The sequence below is a fragment of the Scyliorhinus canicula genome, chromosome 10 (assembly GCF_902713615.1).
Source record: "Scyliorhinus canicula chromosome 10, sScyCan1.1, whole genome shotgun sequence".
Classification (NCBI taxonomy): domain Eukaryota; kingdom Metazoa; phylum Chordata; class Chondrichthyes; order Carcharhiniformes; family Scyliorhinidae; genus Scyliorhinus; species Scyliorhinus canicula.
In genome coordinates, this window is record NC_052155.1 from 108717216 (window position 1) to 108745129 (window position 27914).

General features: G+C 41.3%; 1 protein-coding gene across 9 annotated transcripts in view; it reads right to left on the reverse strand.

Annotated features, from left to right (window-relative positions):
- Window positions 1–27914, reverse strand: part of arfgef1 (ADP-ribosylation factor guanine nucleotide-exchange factor 1 (brefeldin A-inhibited)) — a 280401-nt gene that overhangs the window by 98064 nt on the left and 154423 nt on the right. For 6 of the 9 annotated variants that reach the window (XR_005462112.1, XM_038809540.1, XM_038809538.1 and 3 more), the window contains 10 exons: window positions 22707–22715; window positions 20348–20549; window positions 18104–18215; window positions 14021–14226; window positions 13801–13885; window positions 12287–12452; window positions 10707–10858; window positions 8968–9096; window positions 7977–8135; window positions 4175–4325 (listed from right to left, as the gene is read on the reverse strand). Coding sequence is in view for 8 of the 9 variants with exons in the window: in XM_038809540.1 (XP_038665468.1) it covers window positions 4175–4325; window positions 7977–8135; window positions 8968–9096; window positions 10707–10858; window positions 12287–12452; window positions 13801–13885; window positions 14021–14226; window positions 18104–18215; window positions 20348–20549; window positions 22707–22715 (1371 nt within the window). In the remaining variant the exon portion in view is untranslated. The remainder of the gene's footprint in view (window positions 1–4174; window positions 4326–7976; window positions 8136–8967; window positions 9097–10706; window positions 10859–12286; window positions 12453–13800; window positions 13886–14020; window positions 14227–18103; window positions 18216–20347; window positions 20550–22706; window positions 22716–27914) is intronic. The other 3 variants (XM_038809539.1, XM_038809541.1, XM_038809536.1) reach the window with 1 other exon arrangement.

The following is a 27914-nucleotide window of genomic DNA, read 5'->3' on the forward strand; positions in this document are numbered from 1 at the left end:
GTCATAATCGGCAGTGTCCTAGACGGGGCACTGGTAGCCGTGGTAAACGTGAATGTTCCCAACTTGGGTCAACACAGATTTCATGAAGAAGATCGTGGCAGAAATACCTGACATTGACACACACTGACTTATTTTGGGGGGGGGGGGGGGGGGGGGGAGAGAGAGAGAGAGAGAGAGAGAGAGAGAGAGAGAGAGAGAGGAGAGAGAGAGAGAGAGAGAGAGGAGGGAGAGAGAGACTGACTTCAACTGTACAGGACCCTTTGACAGACCAATCAAACCTCAGAACAGGGAATAAGGCAGGCATGGCTAGGGAATTGGGAGCATTAATGGCCCCATGGCAGATCCTACACTCCGGTGAGAAGGAATTCTCGTTTTTTTTCACCGGTGCACAAGGTATATGGCCAAATCGACTTCTTTGCAGTCGGGAAATTGGTACTTCCAGAAATAGTCATAGCGGAATACTCCGCGATAGTCATCGCCGATCACGTTCCACATTACATGGATGCGAGGTTGGAGCATGGACGTTGGACACAGACCTCCCGGCCGACAAGGTCTTCTGCCGCAAAACATCACAGGCCATAGGCGAGTACATCACTAATAACCAGAACGGGGAAGTCTCACCTTCCGCGTTCTGGGAGGCATTGAAGGCGGCAATATGGGGAGAGATTATAGCCTACAAAGCTCGTAGAGACAGGGACGAGGGGGCAGCCAGGCAGCAACTGATGAACTCCATCCTAGAGGTAGACAGAAAATACTCCTGAGGCCCCAGCCGTAGAGCTTCTGGCGGAGAGGAAAAAGCTCAAATAGACTATAACCTGCTATCCACCAGGAAGGCAGTGCACTAACTCTGCTAGACACAGGAGAGCGAAGGCTAGTGGCCTGTTGGCTCACCAGCTGAGAAAGCAGGCAGCCACGAGGGAGATAACACAGGTGAAAGATAGCAGAGGCGGACTGGTAGCCAAGCAAAAAAAAATCAACCAAGTGTTTGAGGCCTTCTCCCGGGGACCGTACACCTCAGCCCCCCGCTGGGGACTCGGGGATAAAACGGGTCCTCGATGGACTGGACATGCCACTCATGGATGAAGATAGACGGAGGGATCTGGAGCACCAAAAGAACTGGGAGAGGTCATGGAGTGCAGGCAGGAAAGGCGCCAGGACTCATGGTAGACTTCTATGAAAACATTCGCAAGTGCTGACGCAGCACCTGCGGGAGATGTTCGCAGATTCGCTAGTGAGGGGCATCGTTCCTCCAACGCTAACGGAGGCCACTATATCGCTGATACCCAAGAAAGAAAAAGACCCGACGGAATGCGGATCATATAGACCCATTTCGTTGCTCAACGTAGACGGAAAAATACTCACAAAAGTCCTGGCCAAGAGACTGGAGAACTGCTTACCCGAGGTGGCCGCAGAGGACCAGACGGGCTTTGTTAAAAATAAACAGCTAACTGCGAACATCAGGTAGCTGCTGAATATGATACTGACCCCACCCGGTGAGAGAACACCAGAGGTGATCATATCCCTGGACGCAGAAATGGCCTTCGACAGAGTCGAATGGAAGTACCCCATAAAGAAACAGGAGCGGTTTGGACAAGGGACAGGGTTCATCTCATGGGTGATACACCTGTACAACGTCCCCAATGTAAGCATTCGGACCAACACCACCAGCTCCGAATACTACCAGCTGCACAGAGGCACCAGGTAGGGATGTCCGCTGTCCCCGCTCCTGTTCACCCTGGCAATTGAACCCTTGGTGATCGCTCTGCGGAATGGAAGAGACAGATAGCGCAGAGACTCATTATGCGGATGACCTGCTCCTCTACATCTTGGACCCACAGTACGGCCTGAAAGAAACCTTGAAGCTCCTGGAAGAATTTGGGGCTTTCTCGGGCTACAAACTCAAAGGCATTCCCAGTGAACACGAATGGGTGAGGGACAGAGCTGGAGGGTCTACCTTTCAAACTAGCCCAAAGCAAATTCTGCTACCTGTGGATCCAGATAGCCCACAACTGGAACAGATCCACAAGTGGAATCTGACCAGTCTCGCCGAGGAAGTCAAAAAGGACCTACAGAGATGGGAGGCACTCCCGCTTTCCCAGGCGGGAAGGCTGCAGACGATTAAGATGAATGTACAGCCAAGGTTCCTCTTCTTATTTAAATCCATACCAATCTTCATCCGCGAGGCCTATTTCCAAGGAATAGACAAAATGATCACGGCATTTGTGTGAGGAGGAGGGAATAATCAAAAAATCCCCAAGACTACACTGCAGTGGAGAAGAAACATGGTCAGTCTGGCCCTTCGGACCTTGCAATCCTACCACTGGGCAGCCACAGCCGAGACAGTGGGAGGATTGGGTAAAGGAACCGAATACGGAATGAGAGAGGCTGGAGGAGTCCTCCTGTAAAAGAATGACCATCCAAGCCCTTGCCACGACAGCTCTCCCACCCCACCGGCAAAATACACGTCCAGCCCAGTGGTGGTAGCCACATTAAAAACATGAAACCAGATGAGACAATACTTCGGTTTAACCGAAATGCCCATCATGGCCCCCCATCTGCGGTAACCACAAATACCCGCCAGCCATGCAAGACACCAGTTTTAAGGAGTGGAGACAGGATGTGGCGGCACTAGCGGTCAGGGACTTTTTCATGGAGGTCAGACTCGCAACCCTAAACGAACTAACAGAAGGACTGGAGCTCCGACATTTACAAACCAAAACTTTCTCCTCAAGGAGACGACCCAGGTATGCTAGGGCTCCGAGAGACAAATTGCTGGAGGAACTACGAGACGCAGACAATAGGGGAACTGAGGGAACATTCATGGACATCTTTTGGAAAGAGCAAGAAAGTGCATTTTAAAGTGGTGCACAGAGCGCACCTAACCAGAACCCGAATGAACCCTTCCTGGAGGTGGAAGATAAATGTGAATGGTGCCAGGGAGGCCCGGCCAACCACACCCACATGTTCTGGGCCTGCCCGAGACTTGTCAGGTTCTGGACAGCCTTCTTTGAGGTGATGTCCAAGGTTGTGGGGGTGAGGGTGGTGCTGTGCCCGAGAGTGGTAGTCATCGGGGTGTTGGACCAGCCAGAACTACATATGAGCAAGAGGGCCGTGCCCTTGCTTTTGCTTCCTTAATCGCACGGTGGAAAATCTTGCTCGGCTGGCTATCAGCAGCACCACCCACAGCTGCAGACTAGCTGGCAGACCTGTTGGAATTTCTCCACCTGGAGAAGATCAAGTACACCCTCCGAGGGTCAGACGAGTTCAGCCTGTTCAAAGCCAGTAGTGATTAGGGAGAAAGGGGGGACCGATGAGGGCAGACAAAAATTGTACAGGGCAGCGAGGGATATCAGGAAGGGACATGGGAAAAGAAGACAGAGAAACCCCCTCCGCCCCCCACAGTGTAAGTGAAAATCACAAAATGAAAGAAAGAATATAACAAGACAACACCCAGGGCGAAAGATGAGGCCAGGATGAAGCCCAACTATCAACGGCGGCTGGGGGGGGGAGGAGGAGCAAAGAAAGGGGGAGCGCCGATAAAAGAGGCACATGTAAAATTGTACATAAAAGTCTTATTCTGTAAAATATGTCAAACTGTTAAACCGTTAAAATTGAAAAGTGGCAATAAAAAATATATATATTTTTAACATTTTTACAATGTCCTGAAGACATGAGAAATGGAAGTGATGTATTATTGTTTTATTTTCAGGACAACTTTATTGAAGCATACCTCCAATTTACTGCAGTTCCACTTCCAGTCTTATTCTGTATATTGTAGTTGGGGGGGGGTAAATTCCAGGACATGTTGCATATGAAAGCATAAAAAGCACTGGGAATGGTGAACATGCGACAGACAGCCACTGAAAATGCAGGACTATGCTAAAGGTTAAGTTCCAGTATGCGGAGTCTGATAGGGAAGGGACCTGGCGTATCCAGCGTTCCCATCAGGTTGCATGGGTGCTCAGACATGCAGAAGCCTGCAAGCCTTGCTCCATGTTAAATACTCTGTACACAGGAAAGCAAAGATTTGAAGGTATCACGTATTCAAAAATCTGGCTTTGCACAACATTTTTAAAAGGAACACTGACAATAACAGAAATTCCAAAGAAAGTGGGATGTGGTTGCGGTATAATTTATTCCAAGTATATCCAAGTGATAAAGAAAACCAGCTTACCCAGTCCCAGACTTAAAAACTCGTCTGCTGTCTGATCTCTAGATCCAGAGACGGATCCTTCTCTACCGCGAACTGTTCCAGAAATGTAGCGTGCTTTTACTCCAGTGCCTATTAACTGGGCCAGTTCCAGCTGACTGATACATTTTAAGATCTATGAATATTTACAGGTAAAAGAGAAGACACATTTACAAAATGTTTCCAGTGGCCCCCAAAATTTAAACTACAAAATGAATTAATTAATTTAAATGTTTTGAAATATTCCTGAAACACCCTGATTTGCTTCAGAGTCAGTTCAATTATACAGTGTAATCTAGCACAGTTAATATGTATTTATTAATTAGAAATACACATAAAAGAGAAATAGATTTTCTATTGAGCAATCGTGACAAAAATGCTTTTGCTGAATGAATATCCTACACTGTTAACTACTGGGGGTTACCACTGACCAGAAATTCAACTGAATTACCCATATTAACACTATGGTTATGTGAGTAGGAATGCGGCAGGGAGTAACCCGCTCCTGACCCCCAAAGCCTGTCCACCATCTACAAGTCAGGAGTGTGATGGAATACTCTCCACTTGCCTGGATGAGTGCAACTCCAACAACACCCAAGAAGTTCAACATCATCTAGGACAAAGCGCCCGCTTGATTGGCACCCCATCCATCACCTTCAACATTCACTCTCTCCACCACCAATGCACAGTGGCAACAGCGTGTACATCTACAAGATGCACTGGCTCCTTAGGCAGCACCTTCCAAACCCACGACTGCTACCATCTAGAAGGACAAGGGCAGTAGACACATGGGAACAGCACAACCTCTAAGATCCACCTCAATCACCCATCCTGACTTGGAACTATGTCACTGTTCCTTCACTCGGAGTCAAAATCCTGGAACTCCCTCCCTGACAGAACTGTGGGTGCACGTAAACCATACGGACATCATCATCTTCTCAAGGGTAATAAGGGATGGGCAATAAATGCTGGCTGAAACTGCGACGCCCACATCCCAGAAATAACTGAAAACTGAACCTTACATGGTGAGAACCATAATTCAAGAACGTATAAATTGAGCTAAAACCAAAAATAACAATGAACATATGATGGATTACTAATTGTCAAATACCTTAGAACAATAAAAGTGAAGACTATGTCAACAATTAGATCAATCCTTATCTACTCAAATCAGTCTTCAATTACCCAGAATTTAAAAGATAATAATGATGCTTATCTTTGAAAATCTAAGATACAGTGCAAGTGTGTTGTGCCACAAATAGTAAAATATAGTTCATAACAGATTTCCCCAACACCAAATTTGCATTCTCAACCTTGTTATATACAGGATAATAAACTTTGACAGCAAGGGAAGATTGGAGACAAATCAATATAACCACTCTTGCTCACCTCCCAAGTAGTCAGTCAGAGAGCTATTGGTTCAATTAGAGAGACGCTGAAATGGCGCGGTAATGGGCTTCGTAAGCATCTAGATGGGAGAAGCTCTGCCTCCAATTCACTATTGGATTACCCAATTCTCTGAGAAATCTGCTCGGTATCTATTATATTTAAATCATGCACCCAATTCCAATGGAAACCTGACTTAAGTTACATTATTGAATTGTCCTGCCTCTCCAAGATGGGACACTTGTAGAAATTCCAATATGATGGAATGACAACAAAAATAAAATTAAGACTATTACTTTCCTTAGTGGGAATAAAGGTACAAAATACTTTTGAGGTGTACATTTTTAAAAATAAATTTAGAGTACCCAATTCATTTTTCCAATTAAGGGGCAATTTAGCGTGGCCAATCCACCTACCCTGCACATCTTTGGGTTGTGGGGGCAAAACCTACGCAAACACAGGGAGAATGTGCAAACCCCACATGGACAGTGACCCAGAGCCGGGATCGAACCTGGGACCTCAGCGCTGTGAGGCTGCAATGTTTCACTGCACCACCGTGCTGCCTGAGGTGTACATTTTTGACTCAGAAAAATGGGTCGAAAATGAAATGAACTCATCATAAACTACCTCAAAACCAACTCTGAGGTGGGAAGGGGCGACTAATGCAGTTTCACGAGATGAGTCCAAAGATGTGCGGGTTAGGTGGATTGGCCATGATAAATCGCTCCTTAGCGTCCAGCGATGTGCAGGTTAGGTTATAGGGTTACAGGGATAGGACGGAGTGGACATGGCTAGAGTGCTCTTTTGAAAGGTCAGTGCAAACTTGATGGGCAGAATGGTCTCCTTCTTCACTGTAGAGATTCGGAGAGTCACTTATTTTAATATTTTAATGAGGCTGCATGCCCCCCTTTTTTCTCCATTCCAATTTTCACATTGGCCAGCTGGTTTTCCCAAGCCTCAGGAAATCCAGCAGCTAAAAAGAGGCAATAACAGTGCATGGAATAGGCCAAGTGCTTCTCCAGCACTGTTTGTGGCCCAAGAGCGCTCTGCATCGGCATCAACCAGCATGCGGCGCCCTGGATAGCACTGGGACTGCAGCGCTGAGGACCCTGATTCGAATCCCGTCCCTGGGTCACTGTCCTTGTGTAGTTCGCACATTCTCCCCATGTCTGCGTGGGTTGTACCCCCACAACCCAAAGATGTGCAGGTTAGGTGGATTGGCCATGCTAAATTGCCCCTTAATTGGAAAAAAAATAATTGGGTACTCTAAATTTTTTTTTTTTTTTTTTAAAAGAGTGCTCGGCATCAACCACTCCATGATCCAGTACACTGCATGGCAGGCGCTATCCTCCCAGCACCGCACTGCCCATGTCCTCTATGGGCACCCTCTGCTATTTTCACCTCACCTCCTCCAATCTTTCAGAACACTCATCAATTGCCAACACCTGCCCACTAATTTTTCAAAGCTCCACATCAATGCCTGACCCGAGGTAAACCAAAACTTTCAGATTTTCTTACGATAAAACTGCTTGCCTTCCTTCCCGTCTCTCCATAATATCTCGGTGTTAAGAACAACATCCAGTCACAGATCGACTGTTAGGTATTTTGCATGATGTGGAGATGCCGGCGTTGGACTGGGGTGAGCACAGTAAGAAGTCTTACAACACCAGGTTAAAGTCCAACAGGTTTGTTTCAAACACGAGCTTTCGGAGCACGGCTCCTTCTTCACCTGAAGAAGGAGCCGTGCTCCGAAAGCTCGTGTTTGAAACAAACCTGTTGGACTTTAACCTGGTGTTGTAAGGTATTTTGCAGTAATGCAAATTAAAATAGGATTTTGTTCAGTTTATAAAAGTTGCAAATCTTCGCAATTTATGTATGTGCTGGATAGTTCCAAGAAAGGATGTAGGTTATCGACTGACAATAATCCAGTGTAACTACCTAGCTTTCTCACGTTAACAAGCATAGCACAAGATATGTGTAAATGAATTTTAGAAATTACACTGTACATCTAGAACAAATGGTAAAACCATGTATGAAAGCAGAATTCTAGCCAATCATAACCCTTAACAATAGAAGAATCTGTGACGATCAGCAAATCAATTAATACTCAAAGCAATGAAGTATAGCTGTCTGAAACTTAGAAATTTCAGGCAACTTGACTGTTTTTTTTCCATAGAAAATTTTGCCAGGACATCACATTACTTCGTTAATGCTGCAAGTACTAAACATTTTGTGTAACGCATAACTTTTAAAAAGCCAGGAACAATTTAATAAGTAAATATTGATGAAACACCAACAAGTTTAAAAATTACACTTCAAAAGCACAATCTCAATAGATTTAGACAAGCTTCTTCCAGTCTGAGAGGGGAAACATGGTAGTAAATACAAAGACAATTTATACCTCGTGCCAGGAGGTCCCAAGATAGTTGCCATCTGTGTGAGCCACCGTGATGAGAGTTTTGATAGTATCTATGTTCTTCTGCTTCATTTCGGTGATGCCAGAACTGGCTGTTAATAAAGTAAATCGTGCAAGGGCCTGCACATAGGCATCTCTTTCAAGCTGTTAATGTAATTGTAGTAATTAAAGGATATTTACAATGCAAAATAAAACAAATGAAATTTTAGTTCATGGTATCAATGCTCATAATTTGCCAGCAGAATTCACATCCTATGAATGAGTAAAAAAGTAAACTACATATTAGAACTTATGGTTCCCCAAAAATAAGACATTTTCTTTTATGGAAAAAGAATGCTGTTTAGCGGCCAGATAAGCACCATCGTATAATGGATCATTGAGTTTTATAAAGCACAGATTTAACTATTGTAAATCATGGTAGAGTCCTCTTTCCCCCCAATTGAGGATCTTGATCTTTCTACATTGAAAATGCTGCATTTAATATTCTTATATTTAACCTATTATATCAAACTATTTAGCAAACCAGTAATAAACCTTCCAATCCAAAAACAAACCAAAAGTCAATTTCAGGTGTACTCAATTCATAATTATTTGTTTTGTTTTATACAATTAGTTCCCTGGTAACAATGTTTTAGGGCAGTTTGAAGAGCTTTAACAATTGAAGTGCCTTCTTTTAAATAAAATACTCTGTACAAGATTGCAAATCCTCCTCACCAACAAAGGTGGGAACACCATGACATGCTCAGAACAAACATACTTTAAACAGGGGACTTTTTATAAGCTATAATCAACTATGTGTTAATACCGGATGGTTCATGAACACACTGGTGTGGCATAAAATGCTGTTCAGTTCAACTCAATATCAGTTTCTGGTGATTTAGAAAGCATAACATCAACCTGCCTGACAAATAGTATCCATAACATAACATTTTCTTGGCAAAAAATAGATTAGCATATATGAGGATACTGTCATTACCTGAATATTAAAGATACAAGCTGTCCGGATAGCACACCGTATGCCCTCCAGGCAAAGAAAGGCCACTTCTGTATCATCACAATCTTGTAAGCCTACACTGAAAGCTGCCAAAAACGGTGTCCAAGCCAACTATGAAACACAAAATTTCCTCTTTAAAAACCTTTGAGAAAAATAAACAGCATAGTTCTCCAGCTGATATTCTGGAAATGCACCATTTTCACCACCAATGTTTTAAGGCATATAACTCTGGAAGGCACTGCAATAAAGTAATTCAATTTTTCTAGTTCTTACTGTACTTTCTATACATATGTATGGAAATGTACTTTTCCATACATATCAGCAATGAAAAGAAATACAATCAGAACAAGCTAGAATAGCTCAGCCGTTCAGGCTGCAACTGGGAGAGAAAAGATTAGTTAACTTTTCAAGTTGATGACCTTAGAATTTGACAATTTATAATGAAGTACTGCAAATCTCCAGCATTATATGCTTTTATTTCACATTTCCAGCATCTGCAGCATGTTGCTTTCGTTTTGAGGAATGTGACAAAGTTATTTTAAAGAGATCCCAGGAGTAAAGGATAAAACAAGAAAAACATATAAAGTGATTGCAGAAAAAATTAAAGAGACAAAATTTAGCTTTTTAAAATGCTGAGAGAAATGGAGATGCAAATGCAAGACAGTTCTTATCATTTGAAATTTGAGTGTTGACGGAGAACTTCAGTAGAAAAGTGTCAAAATGTGACCCAAAATTACATGAGCTTTGATTCTTCCTGCACAGGACTGAGTTTATGGAATAGGCTAACACCAAAGGCATTAATGTTGTACACATCAAAACTTTTAAGAATGAATAGCAAGATTTAGGTTGAAAGACAGGTTCATATGGTCAAATACAGTATGGGACACAATGACTGCGAGCTGCCGAAACTATGTGCATACTAAACCACAGATGAATGATGTACAATTCAAGTTTAGATCTTCTGTTTGTTCATTCACTTTTGGGGGGGGGGGGGGGGGGGGGGGGGGTGAAATAAAGTACAAATTGACTTAAGATTTAATGATTACAAACAATAGTAAGGATACTCTAAAGTAACAATATTCTAAAACAGTCAACAATATTCTAAATCAAACAGCCCACAACAATTGTTTAAAAAATCAATTCTGCTCACCTCACAATGTTAACAGATCCTTTAGAAAATACCAGGATCCGGATTTGAATCAAAGGCTAATTAGTTTGCCTTTGGGCCATACCCTAATTGCATACCAAGTTTTATTGAAACTAATTCATTAGGTTTGGAGATATATGGGCTGGAATTCGCCTGCCATTCGTTGGTGGCGGGATTCTCTGCCTACGGGTTTCCAGGAGGTGTGGAGTGGCTTCAATGGGAATTCCCACTGACAGCAGCGGGAGCAAAGAATCCCACTACCAGCCAATGATGCTCCGTCTTCCGTCGCTGAGAAACACGCGGCTGGGAGGCCTGAAAATCCCGCCCTTTGTTTACAAACATACTGACAAATGGGAGAAAACATCATTTCCTCTCACCATCTGTGGTGGAAGTAATTATGGAGAAGACTGTTGTCCAGGAGGCTGGGCAAGTAAATTGCACTCGGGTGGAGTGGGAAGTGAAGTATGCCCTGAGAAAGTGAAAATCTGTGGAAGGAGGTAAGAAAGTGGTAGGGTTCACACAACAGAATAAAAATCATTTAGCAATACATTTCTGTCAGACACTAATAACTTACTTTAAACATTGGCCTAACGTGATCCAAATGTGTAGCACTAGTAAAAGGTGCCTGTACATGGCTTACAGCCTCCATGAGAGCCTTTGCAGTTTTAGCCATTTGCTCCATCTCCAGGTTATATAAAAGTCTTCGCTGTTTCTCACTGGCTACATCTGCAGAAAAAAATTCCATTTGGTAAAAATGTTAAATATTGGTGACATTACCATTTTTTTCTGTTTGGAACTATTCCATGAACAATAACATCCTTAGAAACAGTAACAAGGCTTTAACTCCGATGACTAAATGGTAAATGTTTGAGCAATTCATAACGGCATCTGAACCCAACAGCTACATCACAGCGTTAATGTCACACTAAAATTTTGCTTTATATTATGAAGCTCCTTATGTTTTGCTATTTCTATTCCTAGATTCTTTCCTATCACACAGTGTCATGTTGAATTCCAATTGCTACTGTATTCCAAGTTGAATGCTAATGCCCATACTGATACTGGTGACATAACTGATACATTTCTTAGTAGCTCATTACTGGGAATTAATAGTCAGAACAAATCGTAATTTCAGAAATGTAACTTAAACCCTGAGTGGAGGTTAATTGCCAAATCCGTGATTTAATATTTGAAAACAGCTTTCTTGAATACAGATGCCACAGGGTGATTTTCAAATAGATACCTTTTCCAACATTTCTGTTTTAGTACTAGTTGGATTAGTAATATTCTGATTGCAAATTTATTCAGTTTAAATTACCTAATACAATAATCTGAAATAGGTACCCACTCATCAGGTAGTGCTTGTTATACTTATTTTCCAATGAGATCTGAAAATTCTACCCATATTCAGCATTCAAAGGAATAGCTCCCAGGACAACAAAAGTATTCATTTCAACAGTAAGCCATGAGCTTGAGCTGGTCACTGCCTCATCTTCCCCCAGGTGAAAGCTTGTTTTGGTTTACATATGATGGGTCTGATGTGTTAGTTGTTCAATCAATTCAGAAGGCTGATATTTGCAATCCATAACATCTTATGCTACTGTTATAAATGATCAATATTGTCGTCAATTCACCCAGCATGACACACAGTGTCAGGGAGACAGTGACATAGTGGCATTTTCACTGCACTAGTAAACCAGAGACCTAGAGTAATGATCTGGGGACCCAGGTTCGAATCCAGCCACTGCAGATAGTGAAATTTGAATTCAATAAAAAACCTGGAATTCAATAAAATCCTGGAATTAGAAGTCTAATGATGACCATGAAACCGTTGTCGATTGTTGTAAACCCCATCTGGTTCACTAATGTCCATCAGGGAAGGAAATCTGGCATCCTTATCTGGTCTGGCCTACATGTGACTCCAGACTCACAGCAATGTGGTTGACTCTTAACTGCCCCTCAAGGGCAATTAGAGATGGGCAATAAATGCTGGCACAGCCTGCGATGCCCACGTCCCATGAACAAACAAAAAAAGGAAACTATCCTATGTAAGAGGCTAAACGCTCCACTATGACTCCAGGAGAGAAACATCCCAGTGAAAGGCATATTCAATATAGCACATCAATTAGAAAGGAAGGTAATAGTTTAACTTACTCTGTTTGGAGGACTTAATTGTTAGCTCTTTTGTCTCCTTCATTGAAATTTTCTTTCCTGCTATTTCATCATAGATAGCTGAGAGATATTCTTCAGGTAGATCTTTGCTGTCATTGATTCCTCTATTCATCTTAATATACTGATCCTTTGTCATTTTATTCTTTACCTTTTTTGAAACAATAAACAGAAAATAATAATTCAAATTACCTTTCACTGAAGTTTATCAATCCAGAACTACATTACTTAGTGGCTCACTGATATGATACTGTCACATATAGTATAGCAAAGTCCCTAGTTTAATTCCATATATGCTTCAAATTTACAAATTTCCTTGTGGGAAGCAGTTAAGAAACTTAGAACTTCTTTTGGTGTTGGTTTAGCCAAGGAAAATGGCAGGAATAGGATGTAGAAGTAACAGGGCAAATAAAAAGTAGGGTGAGTGACTGATTGAGAGGGAGCGAGAGAGAAGGGGGACAGAGAGAGAGAGAGAGAGAGAGAGAGAAAAAAGCATGCAGAAAACAAAACATGGGTGTGTTCAAGAGGAAAGGTAGTGAATGGAGAGATTAAGTTGAGCTTAGTTGCAGTGTCCTCAGGATTGAACAACTGTTGAAGCTCAAAAGGAAAAGCCACTTGATTGAGGCCATTTGAAGAGCTGGCAAAGACTTTCAAATCACTTTGCAGCATGAATCTGTGTTATAGGGGGCATAGAATAAAAGAGTTATAGAGTAAATTAGGGGGGGGGGGGGGGAATTGAACCGGCATTACAGCGATGCCACCAAACATTCTTGAACTTGCAATGCTCAGTTTCAAGTCCGATTGAGAAAGATTCAGTAAAAATACTTGGTGGAATTACTGTATTACTGCATATTTCACACCACACAAGTGCCAACCAATGATCATCTCCAACAAGAAAGAGTCTAACCATCTATCCCTGACATACATTGGCACGACCAATGTTCCTCATTTCGACATCCTGCAGGATCACCAGATCAGAAATTACCCTGCATATATTTTGCATTGATACAGTTAAAAACTTCAGTACATGTAACAATAAATCAAATCAAATCATCAATCAAATCAAAACAGATTATCTTGGGATTGTTGTTTTTTAATGAAACTTAAACCAATGAATGTTTGATGATTCCCCTCCCCACTCACACTATATATTTTTAATGAGGTGATTCTATGCTATACATTCTGTCCAGCACATCCAAAGTCTAAATTAAAAAACAGCATAAACAGGGTTATGCAAAGAAGCAACATTCGCAATTCAATTAAAAAAGAATAATTGTAATGGCAATGTCTTTAATTTGGTTTATAAACGTAAACATTTAAATGCAAATCTTCATAAATTCTGCAAAAAATACAGTGTAACTCCTAAAATGGGAAGAAAAGTAACCAGTCTTTAAAACCTAGTTGGCATTACACTTTGTAGGCTAAAATACGTTAAAAGTTTGAATCATCCCAAAATACTTCTTCTAAATAAGAAAATGCAACAATTTTCAAGAGTTTACCTGTGAGCTGTGAAGATCTGTTGTCAGCATTATGATAGAATACGCCAAAACATAAGCTGTATCTGCACTAGCAAAAAGTGTTTGCCTGAAATAAAGCAATACAAAAAATGACTTGTTTTATCAAAGCTTATAAAACGTTGAGCAGTCTTGTACAACATGCACCAATTTATTTGCACAATGTAAACACATTGCATTGTTGATATTTAAAGTTCTAACTTACCCTTGGTTACACTCCAGATATCTGGCCGCAAATTTTTCCATTAATCGGTCAATTTTCTGAGCTTCTCCTGGGAGACGGAAACCTTCCAGAAACATACGCAGAGCTGAGACAAAATCCTTCGACGAGAAGTCCAGCTGGTCCACATAGGCATACATGACCTCTTTATTAAACTTGTCATTATCTCCTACATATTCACCCACTTGAGTCTAAATGAAAAGCAAAATTATTGCACTATATACAGAACATTTTTGTGCTTTTCAGCAGTAGATATCTAATGGGAAGATAGTTTTTTCCCTTATTCTTCTAATATTCCCTCTGCTCCATTTCTGAACACGCATCTTTCACTAAATGTCTCCAACTTCTCTCATTCCCTTTCCGAGTTCATCCTGATCATGAGACTCACCTTCTACTCCCTCAATCCTCCCACTGAACTGCTGACCACCCACCTCCTCCTTGTTCCCCTGTTGGCAACCATTGTTCACCGTTCTCTCTTCAGGTGTTGTCCCTCTATGCTTTAAATCTGTCTTCATCACCCCTGAACTCAAAAAACACCCCTTGACCCCAACACCCTCACAAACTATTGTCCAATCGTCAACCTTCTGTCAGGAAGCAGAGGTAGTTTTAAGTAATTTATATTTGTATTTGTAGGCATTAGAAATAGGGTATAGCTTTATAAAGTTTAATTTTGTCCTTCTGTATTTGAAAGGGTTAATGGCTTCAGTTTAGTTTAGATGCATGCATGGTAATGAGGGGCTATGACTTGAAAGTAAACAGGACTCAAAGGAAAACTAGGTTGCTGCATAGTAACCAGGTGCCACCCTGGAACAGAAATAACTTTTGAGTTCATAGTAAGCTAGAACAAGGAGAAGCCGCACAGGACAAGGGAGTTGCAGAAGGCAGACTTCCCAAAAAACACAAGTCCCAAAAAAACGGAACTGGGGACAAAATTAATGTCTCAGGAAGACAGTTAAGTTAAAGGAATAAAAGAACACAAGGCGAAACAAGGTCCTGTTCAGGATAATTCAAGTGAAACAAAGAGAAAGTGCTTTGAGCTAAAGAGACAGCTGCAAGATCCAGATTTAAAGTCAGCTATATGAGAAGCCAGACATGCAAGGTAAATCAAAAGATTTGTTTCACCTTAATACAGCCTGTGAAGCAGTGGGATTTTGTTGACATGGCTGCATCCCTGAGATAGTGTAGAAGCTTGAATGCATGTGGCAATCCATGGTAGAGGAATAACGAAAGGAGGGATTCAAATCATAGAAGTGGATCCTTGGTGAAGGCATCGGAGTGGAACTGTTATTTGAGGGAAGATTCCAAGTGTATTCTTAGAGTTTGGAAACCCTTGTGCGCAAGTCAGGAATTCCAGTGAGGCCAGTTGGCTCACAGTGTAACAAGCATTGATGATTTGATGAGAAATCCTCGGAAGTTGTTTTAGGTGGCACCTGTCACTTGGTTTCAGAGTGGTGTATCTGAGCGCATTTCACCAGTGGTGTATCTGAGCGCATTTCACCAGTTGGTTACACTGTGTACTTTCTGAGAACAGTAGAGTGTAAGATTAATTTTGTAACTTGTGTTATTCACCTTGGTTGTTACTTCCTCAAAGAACTCCAATAAATTAGTCAATCACAATTTTCCTTTCCAAAAAATATGTTGACTCTGCCTAATTTGGAAAATCACAATAAAACGTCCAGCTATTAACTCCTTAATTCAAGCATTTTCCCAACACCAGATGTTAGACCAACTGGCCGATAGTTTCCTTTCTGTCTCACTCCTTTCTTGAATGGAGGTGTTACATTGGTAATTTTCCCATCTACTGGTGCCTTTGAAGAATTTTGGGAATTTTTGAAGATCACAATCGATGCATCTACCAATGCACCTAGCCATTTCTTTTAAGACCACAGGATGAAGACCACCAGGTCCAGCGAACCTATCAGCCTTTAGTTCCAATAGTTTTCCAGTACCTTTTCCCTAATGATTGTTTTAAGTTCCTCCCTCCCTTTTACTTTATTTCCAAGTATTCTTGGGATGCTTTTTATGTCTTCTACAGAGAAGATAGACATGAAGGGGCCAACTCTTCGGCTGCATTGTGCCGGTACTATGCCGGACGAATAGGAGAATCCCTAAATGGAATTGTACTGGGTGCCAAATAGAGTGCGCAGAGGACATTCATATCCTGCTGGAGGCCACATGTGGAAATCGGGAGAATTGAACCCAAAATAGCTGTTCAACACTTCCAACATTTCTTTGTTTCCCATTATTAATTCCCCAGTGTCACACTCTAAGGGACAAATGCCCTCCTTAGTTATTTTTGTTCTTTTTAAATATTTGTAGAAGCTTTTGCTATTTTTCCCTCACTTCTAGTCATTTGCTTATAGTTATTAAAAACTCTCCAATCTTCTGACCTGCCACTAATCTTTTCAGTATTTCACCTGTCATCCTACTTTTTAACCCATTTTGCCAGGTCAATTCATGCAACCTTGTCTTCATACCCCTGTAAGTGCATTTACGTTTAAGGCACCATTCTTCTCACCCTCAAAAGGAATGGGAAATACGATCATGTTCTGACCATTCTTTCCTAGAGACTCCTTTACTATGAAGCCATTAATTAATCCTGTCTTATTGTAAATTACCAGGTCTAAAATAGCCTGCTCCCTGGTTGGCACGAGAAAGGACTGGAAATTGTCCCAAATACAACCATGAACTCATCTTTCAGACTACCTTTGCAATCTGATTCATCCAATCTATATGATGATTAAAATCACCCTTGATTAATCACGCTTCTTAATAGCCCCCATTATTTACTGCTGTATATTCTGCCCTATAGTACAGCTACTGTTAGGGAGCTTTTAACCTATTCCCTCAAGTAACTTCTAACCATTGCTATTTCTTATCTCGACCCAAACTTATTGTACATCTTGATCTTCTGAACCAAGGTCATCTCTCACTACTGTACCAATGTCAGCCTTCATTAACCGAGTTATCCCACCAACTATTACTAAATTCCTTAAGAAATAAAAACAGAGCTGACATGAGGGGGAAATAAATACAGCAAGGACAGGCTTGATGGGCTGAATGTCTCCTTCTGTGCTGTCGCATTCGACCCAATTCTATCTGTGCCTTTACATTATAAAAATATATATACTTGACTACAACGTTGTCAGGTACTCCAGCCAATAACTACTATGTCAAATCAGTATCTTTACTCCTGTACTTTAATACACTAAGCAACTTGGGTTATCTTCAATAAAGTGAAGCAATAGTTAATTGGAGGGAAATGTCATTGTCATGGGAGTGTCCCTTTAAGAAAGGTTTTTGGCTTATCACATGGCTTCAGTGATGTCATTTTGTGGATTGATCTGAGCTGTAGCTGTGAGTCTTTTTTAAGTTTCATTTTCAGTTTGACTGCTTTGGACTGCAGGCAGGAGAAAGAAATGTTTTGCCTGTCTCTCTCTATTTTCATTTTAAATATCTGTTCCAGTAAAAATCACCTTGGTGGTGGCTTTGGAGATATAATTGCTTTCCGGAAGGAATTTGAAACTGCTGGTTAAAAACCGGATCATAATCACAGGGACCAAGACCAGTCTTAGTCAAGTGAGAATACAGTGTGCTGGGCCAAGCCTTTGAATAGGGGCTTTTGGTTCAGTGGATTTTGTTTTTGAATTGGAACAGTTAACGGGGAATTCATTAAGTGTTATACATAGACTGCTGTAGCTGAGTGGTGACATTATGTTTGTAATTGATAAAAATTCTTGCTGTGGGTTTATATATGTGTTAACTAAGTTCTTAGAATAAAATGTGTTTTGATTAAAGTGTCTGGGTAGATTGATGAATCACACCTGAAGGGAAGGCTCTTGTGCTCATCCTACCAAAATTCAACATAAAGGTTGTAGGTCAGGTGGACTTCATAATATACGTTGGAGTTTTTAAACCCTGGCCCATAACATCATGCCTTTGGAGAACACAGTTTAGTGTAAAGATACAGAGCTAAACTACTATGAAAGATTATTTAGCAAATGGGAACATTGTAGAAGTGTTAGAAAGGTTTTATTAACCTTTCAAATAACAGTTGTAACTTCCTACCGTGTCTAATCTTTCTTCTTGATGCAGGAATTGGGCAATATCCTCAGATGTAGTGCCGAGCATTCCTTGTTCCTGTAGATACTGTATCCCTCTTTTTGGTTTCTTATTGAATCTGAATTTTAAAAAAGTTGTTTCAAATTCTAAGCACATAAATGGCTGACTGCTTGATTAATAAATGTTTAATATTTATGAATTACAGGTTTAAAATTGACCAGTACTTCAAATAAAAGATAAGATTAAGAACAATGAAAAAGAAGCATTAATCTCTTATGCATATAATGGTAAAGGTTCCAACACATATTGTTGAAATGCCATACAAGCGGTTGTAGTCCACATAATGCATCTCCAACATACTGCAGTAAATTTGTCACAATCTGCAGAACACTCCCTGAAGATCTAGACGGCTTGGAAGATTTCTGCAACATCAAGAAGCCAGGTAGAGTTCCTAAAGACACTGGCAGCCTTCAGAGTGGAAGTTATTGCTGCTTCAATAGGTGCATTAAGATTTTATTGGGCACATTTGGTCTGTAATAACAATGACCTGTGGCACCATTGAGCCTGTGCCCAACACCAATGGGGTCACAAAAAGTGAGTGCAGATGCCAATGATTCTCAAGAGTGGCAGCCACCCTCTTCAAATGCCTTCACAAGGAAACTTCAGACATGTAATATGGGCATACAAAACTTGAAATTTCCTCAAATCACATATGCATCAGCAGTTGATGTTGGTATCTGCTCTACATAAATTATTCAACTGGGGGAGCAAGATGAGGAGAAAATGAACATTACAACTCCCTTAAAAGTGAGGTGAGGTAGGAGTGACTGCCCTTGACATTAAGGAAGCATTTGACCACGTGTGGCATCAAGAGGCCCAAGTAAAACTAAAGTAAATGGAATCGGGGTGGGATGGAATCTCTCTGCTGGCTGGAGTCATACTAGCACAAAGAGAGTGGTTCTGGTTTTGAAAGTCAATCATCTCAGTTCCAAAGCATCATTGCAAGATTTTCTCAGGGTATTGTCCTAAGCCCAACAATCTTCAGCTGCATCATCAATGATGTTTCAACATAAGGTCAGAAGACGGGATGTTTGCCATTGACTGCACAATGTTAAGCACCATTTACTACTCCTCAGATACAGAGGCAGCCCATGTCCAAGCACAGCAAGACCTGGACAATATCCAGGTTTGGGTTGACAAGTAGCAAGTAACATTCACACCACATGAATGCCAGGCAATGACCATCTTCAACAAGAGAGAACCTAAACATCGACCCTTGACATTCAATGGCATTACAATCGCTGAATCCCCCAATATCAATACTCTGGGGGCTACCATTGACCAGAAACTGAACTGGATTAGCTATATAAATACTATGGCTACAAAACCAGGTCAGCGACGAGGAATCCTACGTTGAGTAACTCACTTCCTGACTCCCCAAAGTATGTCCACCATCTACAAGGCACAAGTCAGGAGTGTGATGGAATACTCTCCACTTATCTGGATGAGTGCAACTCCAACAACATTAAAGAAGCTGAGCACTATGCAGGACAAAGCAGCCGCTTGATTGGTACACCATTCACAAACATTCACTGCCTCCATCACTGACGCACATAATTGCAGCAGTGTGTACTGTCTACGAGATGCACTGCAGGAACTTACCAAGGCTTCTTCGGCTGCACCTTCCAAACCCACGACCACTACCATCCAGAAGGATAAGGTCAGCAGACACATGGGAACACCACTACCTGGAAGTTCCCCTCCAAAGTCACTCACCAGGCTGACTTGAAAATAGATCAAAAATCTTACACCGTTGCAGAGTCACAATCCTGGAACTCTCTCCCCAACAGCACTGTGGGTGCATCTGCAACACATGGACTGCAGTGGTTCACGAAGGTAGCACACCACTTCCTTCTTAAGGGCAATTAGGGATGGGCTATAAATGCTGGCTTAGCCAGCAATGTCCACATCCCATGAATGAGTGAAGTTGCTCAGATTCTATTTCAATTGAAAACATTTGCTATTATTCACAAATCAATCAACAACCTATAACTATCTACTTTATGTAAGAATTGAGAACAGATGAAAACAAAATGTTCTTTACTGTAGAATTTGAATGGTATTAATTATTACAATATTACAGTTATCTTTGACTTGGGTCAGAATTTCTTCTCAGTTTCTCATGTCATTGAACTCAACAGTAAACAGTAGTCAGAATGAAGCAAATATATTCTGTTTTATCAGGCTTACAGCTCAATTCCCTGTTCTATGATTTCTTTCTGCTGCTTCAAAACCTCATATTGTTCAGGGTTATCTGCACCAGACGTCTGAGTGCTATAGCTGCCAATCCCAGATGATGCTGTGGAATCTAAAGAATTTATACTCCCATATCGATTTATTGTGTCAGGGTACTTATTTTCATTGTTGTCTTGTTCCGAAGTTTTTTCTTGGCCTATATCCACACAAGATTATAAAAAAAGGTTAGAAAAGAGTTAACATATAAAAAAAAATACAGATTGTCAAATTTTACAAAACAAAATACTAATCCACTCTAAAGTCTGTGAGTAATTTGGATTATTACTGTGGACTTATTTTTTTTTGAAAATGACATTTAGTCTAAAATAGTTTTATTTTGTTTTCAAATGAGGTATCAGAAGAAATGTTGGACGTGATTTTATCACCACATTGCGCCAGGTGCGATCCCGCTGTCAGGTGAATTGCAGGAGGGCAAAAACCGGATTTTCGCCAGACGCCAACAGAGTGCGATTTAACTGCCCGCCATGATCTGAACCACACCTTTGCTGGTGAAGTCTGAGGCTGGCGTGAACTAGTACTGGTCTCCATAAACAGAAACCAAACGCGATGGCAACGCCAAGGGGGGCTCGGAGGCCATTGGAGCCCACCGATGGTCGGGAATTGGGCAGGGCAGTGTCTGGCACTTCAGCGGTGCCAGGTTGGCAGTGTCCAGGAGCAATGCCCAGAGACGGGACCGGAGATATTCATGCCCATGAAAGGAAGGATGAAGGGGACATGAAGGGGGTGCATAAAGACGGTACCTGAAGTAGTGTATGGTGGGGGCATGAAGGGTGGGTATGAAATGGAGGTGGCGGGGGTGAAGTGGGGTATGAAGGGTGGTTATGTCGGATGGGAGGGGGTTGAAAAGGGGAGGGGAACTTAAAGGATAGCCTTAAAGGTGGGGGTGCCCTCAGCAACCCACCGGGGTCGAGAGTTTTGGGTGTTGCCCACGTCTGCGGGGGCCTTGTGATGTCCGAGGGTCGGGGTGTCTCAATCTAACTTTGAGATCTGGGCACTCTTTAAAAATGGCGCACCAATCTCGGAGGAGCTGGTCGTGCCGGCATCGTACAACCCCGACTGCAGAAACATTTCCAAGTGTGGGATACTTCAGTGAGAATCCCCCAAGCTCCAAAAGAATGACAAAGTATGGGCAAATAGCGATGGGGATCACGCCCAAATACCTATATGGAATCCCCCTACGAAACCCACGCAAAATTATACATTTTCCGGTGAATCGGGCTCATAGACTCTATAAAATCTTTCAATTTCAATGCATAATCTGATTCTAGAAGGACAATATCAAACATCATGGGTGCGATTCCAAACCCCTCCCCACCCGACCAGAAGATCCTGCTGGCAGGAATGTCTGGAAAAGTTTGGTTCATGATTCCCTTTTCTTCATGATGAATGATGGATTCAGCTGCAAGCTGGAAAAATACTCAACCAAAGGGAAAGTAGGCATATAATTCAACATTTTGACATACATGAACCAGTAGCACAAAAGTAAAGTCATAAGTTCAAAAAAAGTTATAAATCACCCATACTTTCATAACATGGTACCAGGGAAAACATCTTATTGCAATACCATAATAACTGAAAAGTGGAAATTATTAGGAAATCTGAGAATTTCTCAATCTGTGTTGAAGTACCTCAAGAAAAAAATTGAAGTTGAGTCAAAGTTTTATGGTTAAAGCTATGTTTATCTTTCAAACATTACAGGTGTTGAGAATATCTCATTTTCAATTTGAGCTAGGTTATCATGGAAATTCTGGATAGTATGGCACTCTGTGATAGTAATTTGTCTCCTAAAAAAGGTTGTTCAAGAGGAAAATACAAGCTCAGCAAATAAGTGATTACATTTGTAAAAAGCAGAAGCATATGAAAGCACCCAAAAGAAACAAAAACTTTCACAATTCACATCGAAGAAGATGATGTGTCTACTCATCAAAGTTCTGTTTCTGTTTGAGCAAAAAAACTAAACAAAGAAAAAATTCTTGAATTGAAATGTTGAAGAAATTTGGGATACATTGGAAAATTCAGACATTCCACTTAATCTGTAAATCAGCTCCTTCTTTGTGGGGTATTACAGTAGCCCAGTCCTTCCAACTGAAGTGACCCGCAAAAGATTTATACATACATTTAAGTACAGAGATGGTTTATCATCTACATTCCACTCAATCAGCAAATAGAATTTCAGTATTGATAACAGTACACAAAACTAAAACATACAAGACCAACTAAAAACATGAAATACTTATTTACACTAATCCTATTCAAGAGACCCAGACTAAGTAGGCACTACGTTTTTACATACCTGCCCTTCCTGATTAAGACAGCCATTAAGGAATAGTAAAATATGGGTCATATTAAAAGTAAAATGATTTTAACTAAATAATTAGATTTGGATTTATGTTAAGGATGGTATAATTATATTGCAGTCAATGGAAAATACACAAACAACATTTTTGAATCTTAAACAGTTACTACTGAGAATTCAGGTAAGAAAGAATATAAAGCAACATAGGCTATCTTGAAAGAAAACACAATTTTTTTGTAACGGTTATTATATTCAAAATTCTAAGTTTTCAAATATACTCAGCATCGTTAAGTACAGTGTACAACTCCTTTTCCTTCAGCTCAACCCAAGAAAAGAGTCCTGACTGAACTAGTGAATTGTCAGGCCTTTGCCATGAACAAAGCAAGGCAGTTTAGATTCCACGTATCAAATTAATATTTCGGGAACAGAGGGTTTGCCGAGCAATAATTATGCTCTAATCCTTCCTCAGTGCAATAGTAGGAGGTAATTAGGTTAAGCGCACGATTGGCAAAACGGAGCAGCAAGATTAATTTCCAGTTTTCCACTTTTAACTGTGCATGTGCAGAACCAGAAGTTGTACCCAATAGCAACAGCAAGCATTAACACATTCACCATTATTACGACACCAAATTCTAGGCCAGTAGATTGGAAGAAATAGACAATTATTAACATTTTCACTAATTAATTTCTGGCCACATGAGCAATGCATTCAATGGTGGATACAACCACAATATGTCGCCTTTATTCAGCTGCAAGGAAATACATATGAAAGGGCCGGCTCTTTAATAGAAATCCGAAAGAGTCATTATGAAAAGTTGAAAAAATAGTAAAGACATTTGAGAGTTGATATATCTAACAGTTCTAGACACTGCCTTGTCTCACACTTAGGCATATACAAATTAGGAGAAGTACGCCACTCAGCTCTTCGAGCCTGCACTGCCATTCATTTCTGCTGATTGCAATCTCAACTCCACATTTCCACCTACCGTTGCTTATCAAGAATCTATCTAGCATTGCCTTAAAAATATTCAAATACTTTTCTTCTACCTTCTTGAGGAAATAAGTTCCAAAGGCTCATAACCCTCAGAGAAAAATAATTCTCAACTCTGTCTTAAATGGGCGACACCTTATTTTTAAACAGTGACCCCATTTTTCGATTCTTCCAGAAGAGGACACATCCTCTCCACAGCCACCTTATCAAGACCTCTAAGGAGTAGTTATATGCTTCAATCGCCTCTGATTCTTCTAAACTCCAGCAGATATAGGCCTGGCATGTTCACTAGCATAAGAAAACCTGCCAGTTCCAGGTATCTAATCTAGTAAAGCTTCTCTGAACTGGTTTCAACGCATTTATATTCTCCTTAATAAGGAGACCAATGCTGTACACAGTACTCCTGATGCGGTTTCAATAATGCCCTGTATAACTGAAGCATAACCTCTCTACTTGTGCATTCAATTCCCCTCACAATAAACAATAGCATTCTATTTGCTTTCCTATTTCCTTGCTGTACATGAATATTAGGCTTATGCGATTAATGCACTAGAACAACCAGATCCCTCTGTATCTCAGAGCTCTGCAATCTCTCACCATTTAGATACTATGCTCCTTTATTTTATTTTTCCTGTGTTACAATCCCAGCTGATGTTAGTACTGGGCATTCAAGTCCCGGAGCTGAACCCTCGTTCGATCGGTCATAACTTTTATTTATTGTTTAGAGACGTGGATGAACAGGAACCTCAATTAACTTTTAACAAAAGAATAAAACATATATTAAACAAGAAGAAAATAACATAATACACTACTCCTTCATCCCAGCTATACCTTCGCAGTGACACACAAATTTCTACGCATAACACAAGTTATAATTTATCTTTCTCTAGTGCTCTCAATAAGTACACAGCACATGTAAACCAATAGGGAAAATGTGGTCAGGCACCACACTCAAAAAAAAAGGGACAGATGCAACCAAAAACAACTTCTGTGGATTTCTCATCAAACCCCCCTGGATGCTTGTCACATGAGCCAAGTGGCCACACAGAAACTTTGGCTTCCCTCAGAAGGTTTCCAGTTCCACTCGCTAAGAAGAACACGCTTTGGAATCTTCCTCCGAACAACGCTTTCTCTCGGATGCCTTCACCAATAAACCCTTTCAGTGTTCCTCTGTCCTGGAACACCACATACATTCAAATTTCCATGCAATTTCAGCTACCCAACCATGGTAACAGAACACCACTGTTCCACAGGGTGTATTAAGCTGTCACCAACCTTGGGATTACTTTGGATGTCTAGCTTCTTGCTAGCCGACACCTTGCAGCTTTGTCTTTAACTGGGAGCCTCTTTCGAAACTTCAATGAACAGCCTTTCTTCAGATTCCAGTTCCTTGTCCTTTGACTTCTGTCTTCCAGGGATATTCTCCTTTTCATTGCCTGGTTTCCGGAACTTTCTGTTACTTAGCTTCTGAGATTTGCTTTTTGTCCCTTACTTTAGTGTCCTGCCTGCGTTGCCTGATTCAAACTGGATTCTTAACTGCTTCTGCTTTTCAGTGTGGACCTTGATAAGCAGCAACTTAGTTTCTTTAGTTTTTGCATTGCAAACCCTTAATTACAATGCAGGCAAAGTTTAAAGTAAAACTATAAAGCAAAGTCTTGTAGGCACTGTAGCCATCTAAAATGGACACCAGTATACAAAATGGAGAACTGCAAAGACTGCAGGGAAAAACGGACATAGTCCAGGACAAACAGCTTGCAGAAGCTTTCAACAGTGAGACACTCGTAAAAACCGGTTTCCCCACAGCTGCAGAGTCCAGGCAGCGTTGTAAATGGGAAAATGATCTGCATACTAATTAGGTGATACCGGGACAGTCCCAGATACAATAGATACATTTAAGTATCGATTGATACTTTTCTATAGTGAAGCAGACAGGATGGCGCCAACGAAACCAGGACAATAAGCCCTAAGAACCACCCCAGCCATCAAGGAACGACCCTAGGATAGGGGGGTTCGAATCATATCGATTGGGAAAGACCCAATCGATCCCCAGCAGGTGAGAGAGCCCGCCCCAAGGGGCACGGACCTCTGGGGACCTATAAAAAGAAGGTACCACACATGGTTCGGCCTGCTGTCTCCTGTTGCCTCCTGTCTCCGGCCTCCGACTCCAGCCTCCTGTCTTTCATCACCGGCCGTTGAGCAGCAGCCATCGATCAGTAAGTGCCAAAACGACGATCGCTACGTGACCCAGGCATTGCTTGTACTCTTGCCGACTATTAGCGAACAGAAGTTGCAGACCAGAAAGGAATAAAGGCCTTGTTCCCTGACCTTGCTTGTTCCTACTTAGATAAGTATTAGTCTTTTAGCGTGTGCATGAGTATTTATTATAATTGTTATAATAAACTCTAATTGTTTGGACTTACTAATCGGTGTATGACTTTATTGACTTGAACTTGACCTTAGCACTTGTGACGGTGTCTCTTACGGCACCTGGCGACTCCAGAGCATAGAAATAAGAAACAGAGCCAAACGAGTGTTAAGCACACTGCCTCTATTGGAGGAGTGTTAAACACACTAACTTAGAACGACCAACAGCACCTGTTTTTAACATGAGACAAAACTAAGTTTTAGCCCTTTCTTAGCACACAAATAAAGAAACACAAATTAAGCATATTTAAACTTGTACCATATTTCTAACACACAGAAACATTAATTGTTTAAACCATCTCTTTCCCAACACATGTCAAAATGAACAATTTCACATTTCTCCCATATCACACTCCATTTGTCAAATCATTGTCAATTCACCTGACCTACCTATATCTTTTTGCAGCCTCCTTAAGTCCTCTTCACAAATTATTATTCCAAATATTTTTGTGTCATCAGTAAATTTGGCGACTGTCAAGTTGCTTTTATAAATTGTAAAAGTTCAGGCCCCAACACTGATCCCTGTGGCACATTATTCTTGCCAACCAGAAAAAGACCCATTTATTCCTACCCTCTGTTTCCTGTTAGCTAGACAATCTTCTATCCATTCAAATTTCAGTTCTCAGCCTGCATCTATTGGTGCACTAAGGCAGACTTTTGTCTGTTTCCATAACTTGTAATTCCCGGAATAGGTCGCTATCTGTCGCAAATCTGCTATCCACGCCAATATGTTACCCCCAACACCATCAGCTTTTATTTCTTTGCAATAACGTTTGATGTGGCAACTTATCAAATGCCTTCTAGAAATCTAAGTGGAGTAAATCTACCGGTTCCCCTTTATCCACAGCATATGTTAGTTCTTCAAAGACTCCAATAAACAATGCCTTTACATTATAACGTCTTTAAAGGAAGAAGATTTTGCTTACGTTACTAAATACAGGCAAAACAGATGCATACGGTTATGTGCATTGAAAATTGCACTTGGCAACTTTTTAAAAGTTAAATCCAAATTTTGCCCTGATGCAGTTATAGAACATAGAACATAGAACAGTACAGCACAGAACAGGCCCTTCGGCCCTCGATGTTGTGCCGAGCAATGATCACCCTTCTTAAACCCACGTAACCCGTATACCCGTAACCCAACAATCCCCCCATTAACCTTACACTACGGGCAATTTAGCATGGCCAATCCACCTAACCCGCACATCTTTGGACTGTGGGAGGAAACCGGAGCACCCGGAGGAAACCCACGCACACACGGGGAGGACGTGCAGACTCCGCACAGACAGTGACCCAGCCGGGAATCGAACCTGGGACCCTGGAGCTGTGAAGCATTGATGCTAACCACCATGCTACCGTGAGGCCCCCTGCTACCGTGAGGCCCCCTAAATGTAGCTACTAAATATTCCAGTTTCAATTTGCAAGCCATTTAGAGCTGAAAGTGATACCTTTTCTTTTCATTCAGCCCCCCAAAAATGTAACTTGGGAGTCTGTGAAATTCACTACCCCAGATGCGGTGGTGCCGAGACATTGAGAAAATTTGAGGTTATAGACAGATTTTTATTTAGTAATGGGTTATGGAGAATGGGCGGGAAAGTGGAGTTGAGGTCGAGAGGATATCAGCCATGATCGTATTGAATGGCGTAGCTGGTTCATGAGGCTAAGTTGCCTTGTCAAAGAACAAGAACGAAGAACAAAGAAAATTGCAGCCCTCCAAGCCTGCACCGACCATGCTGCCCGTCTGAACTAAAACCCCATACCCTTGTGGGGACCATATCCTTCTATTCCCA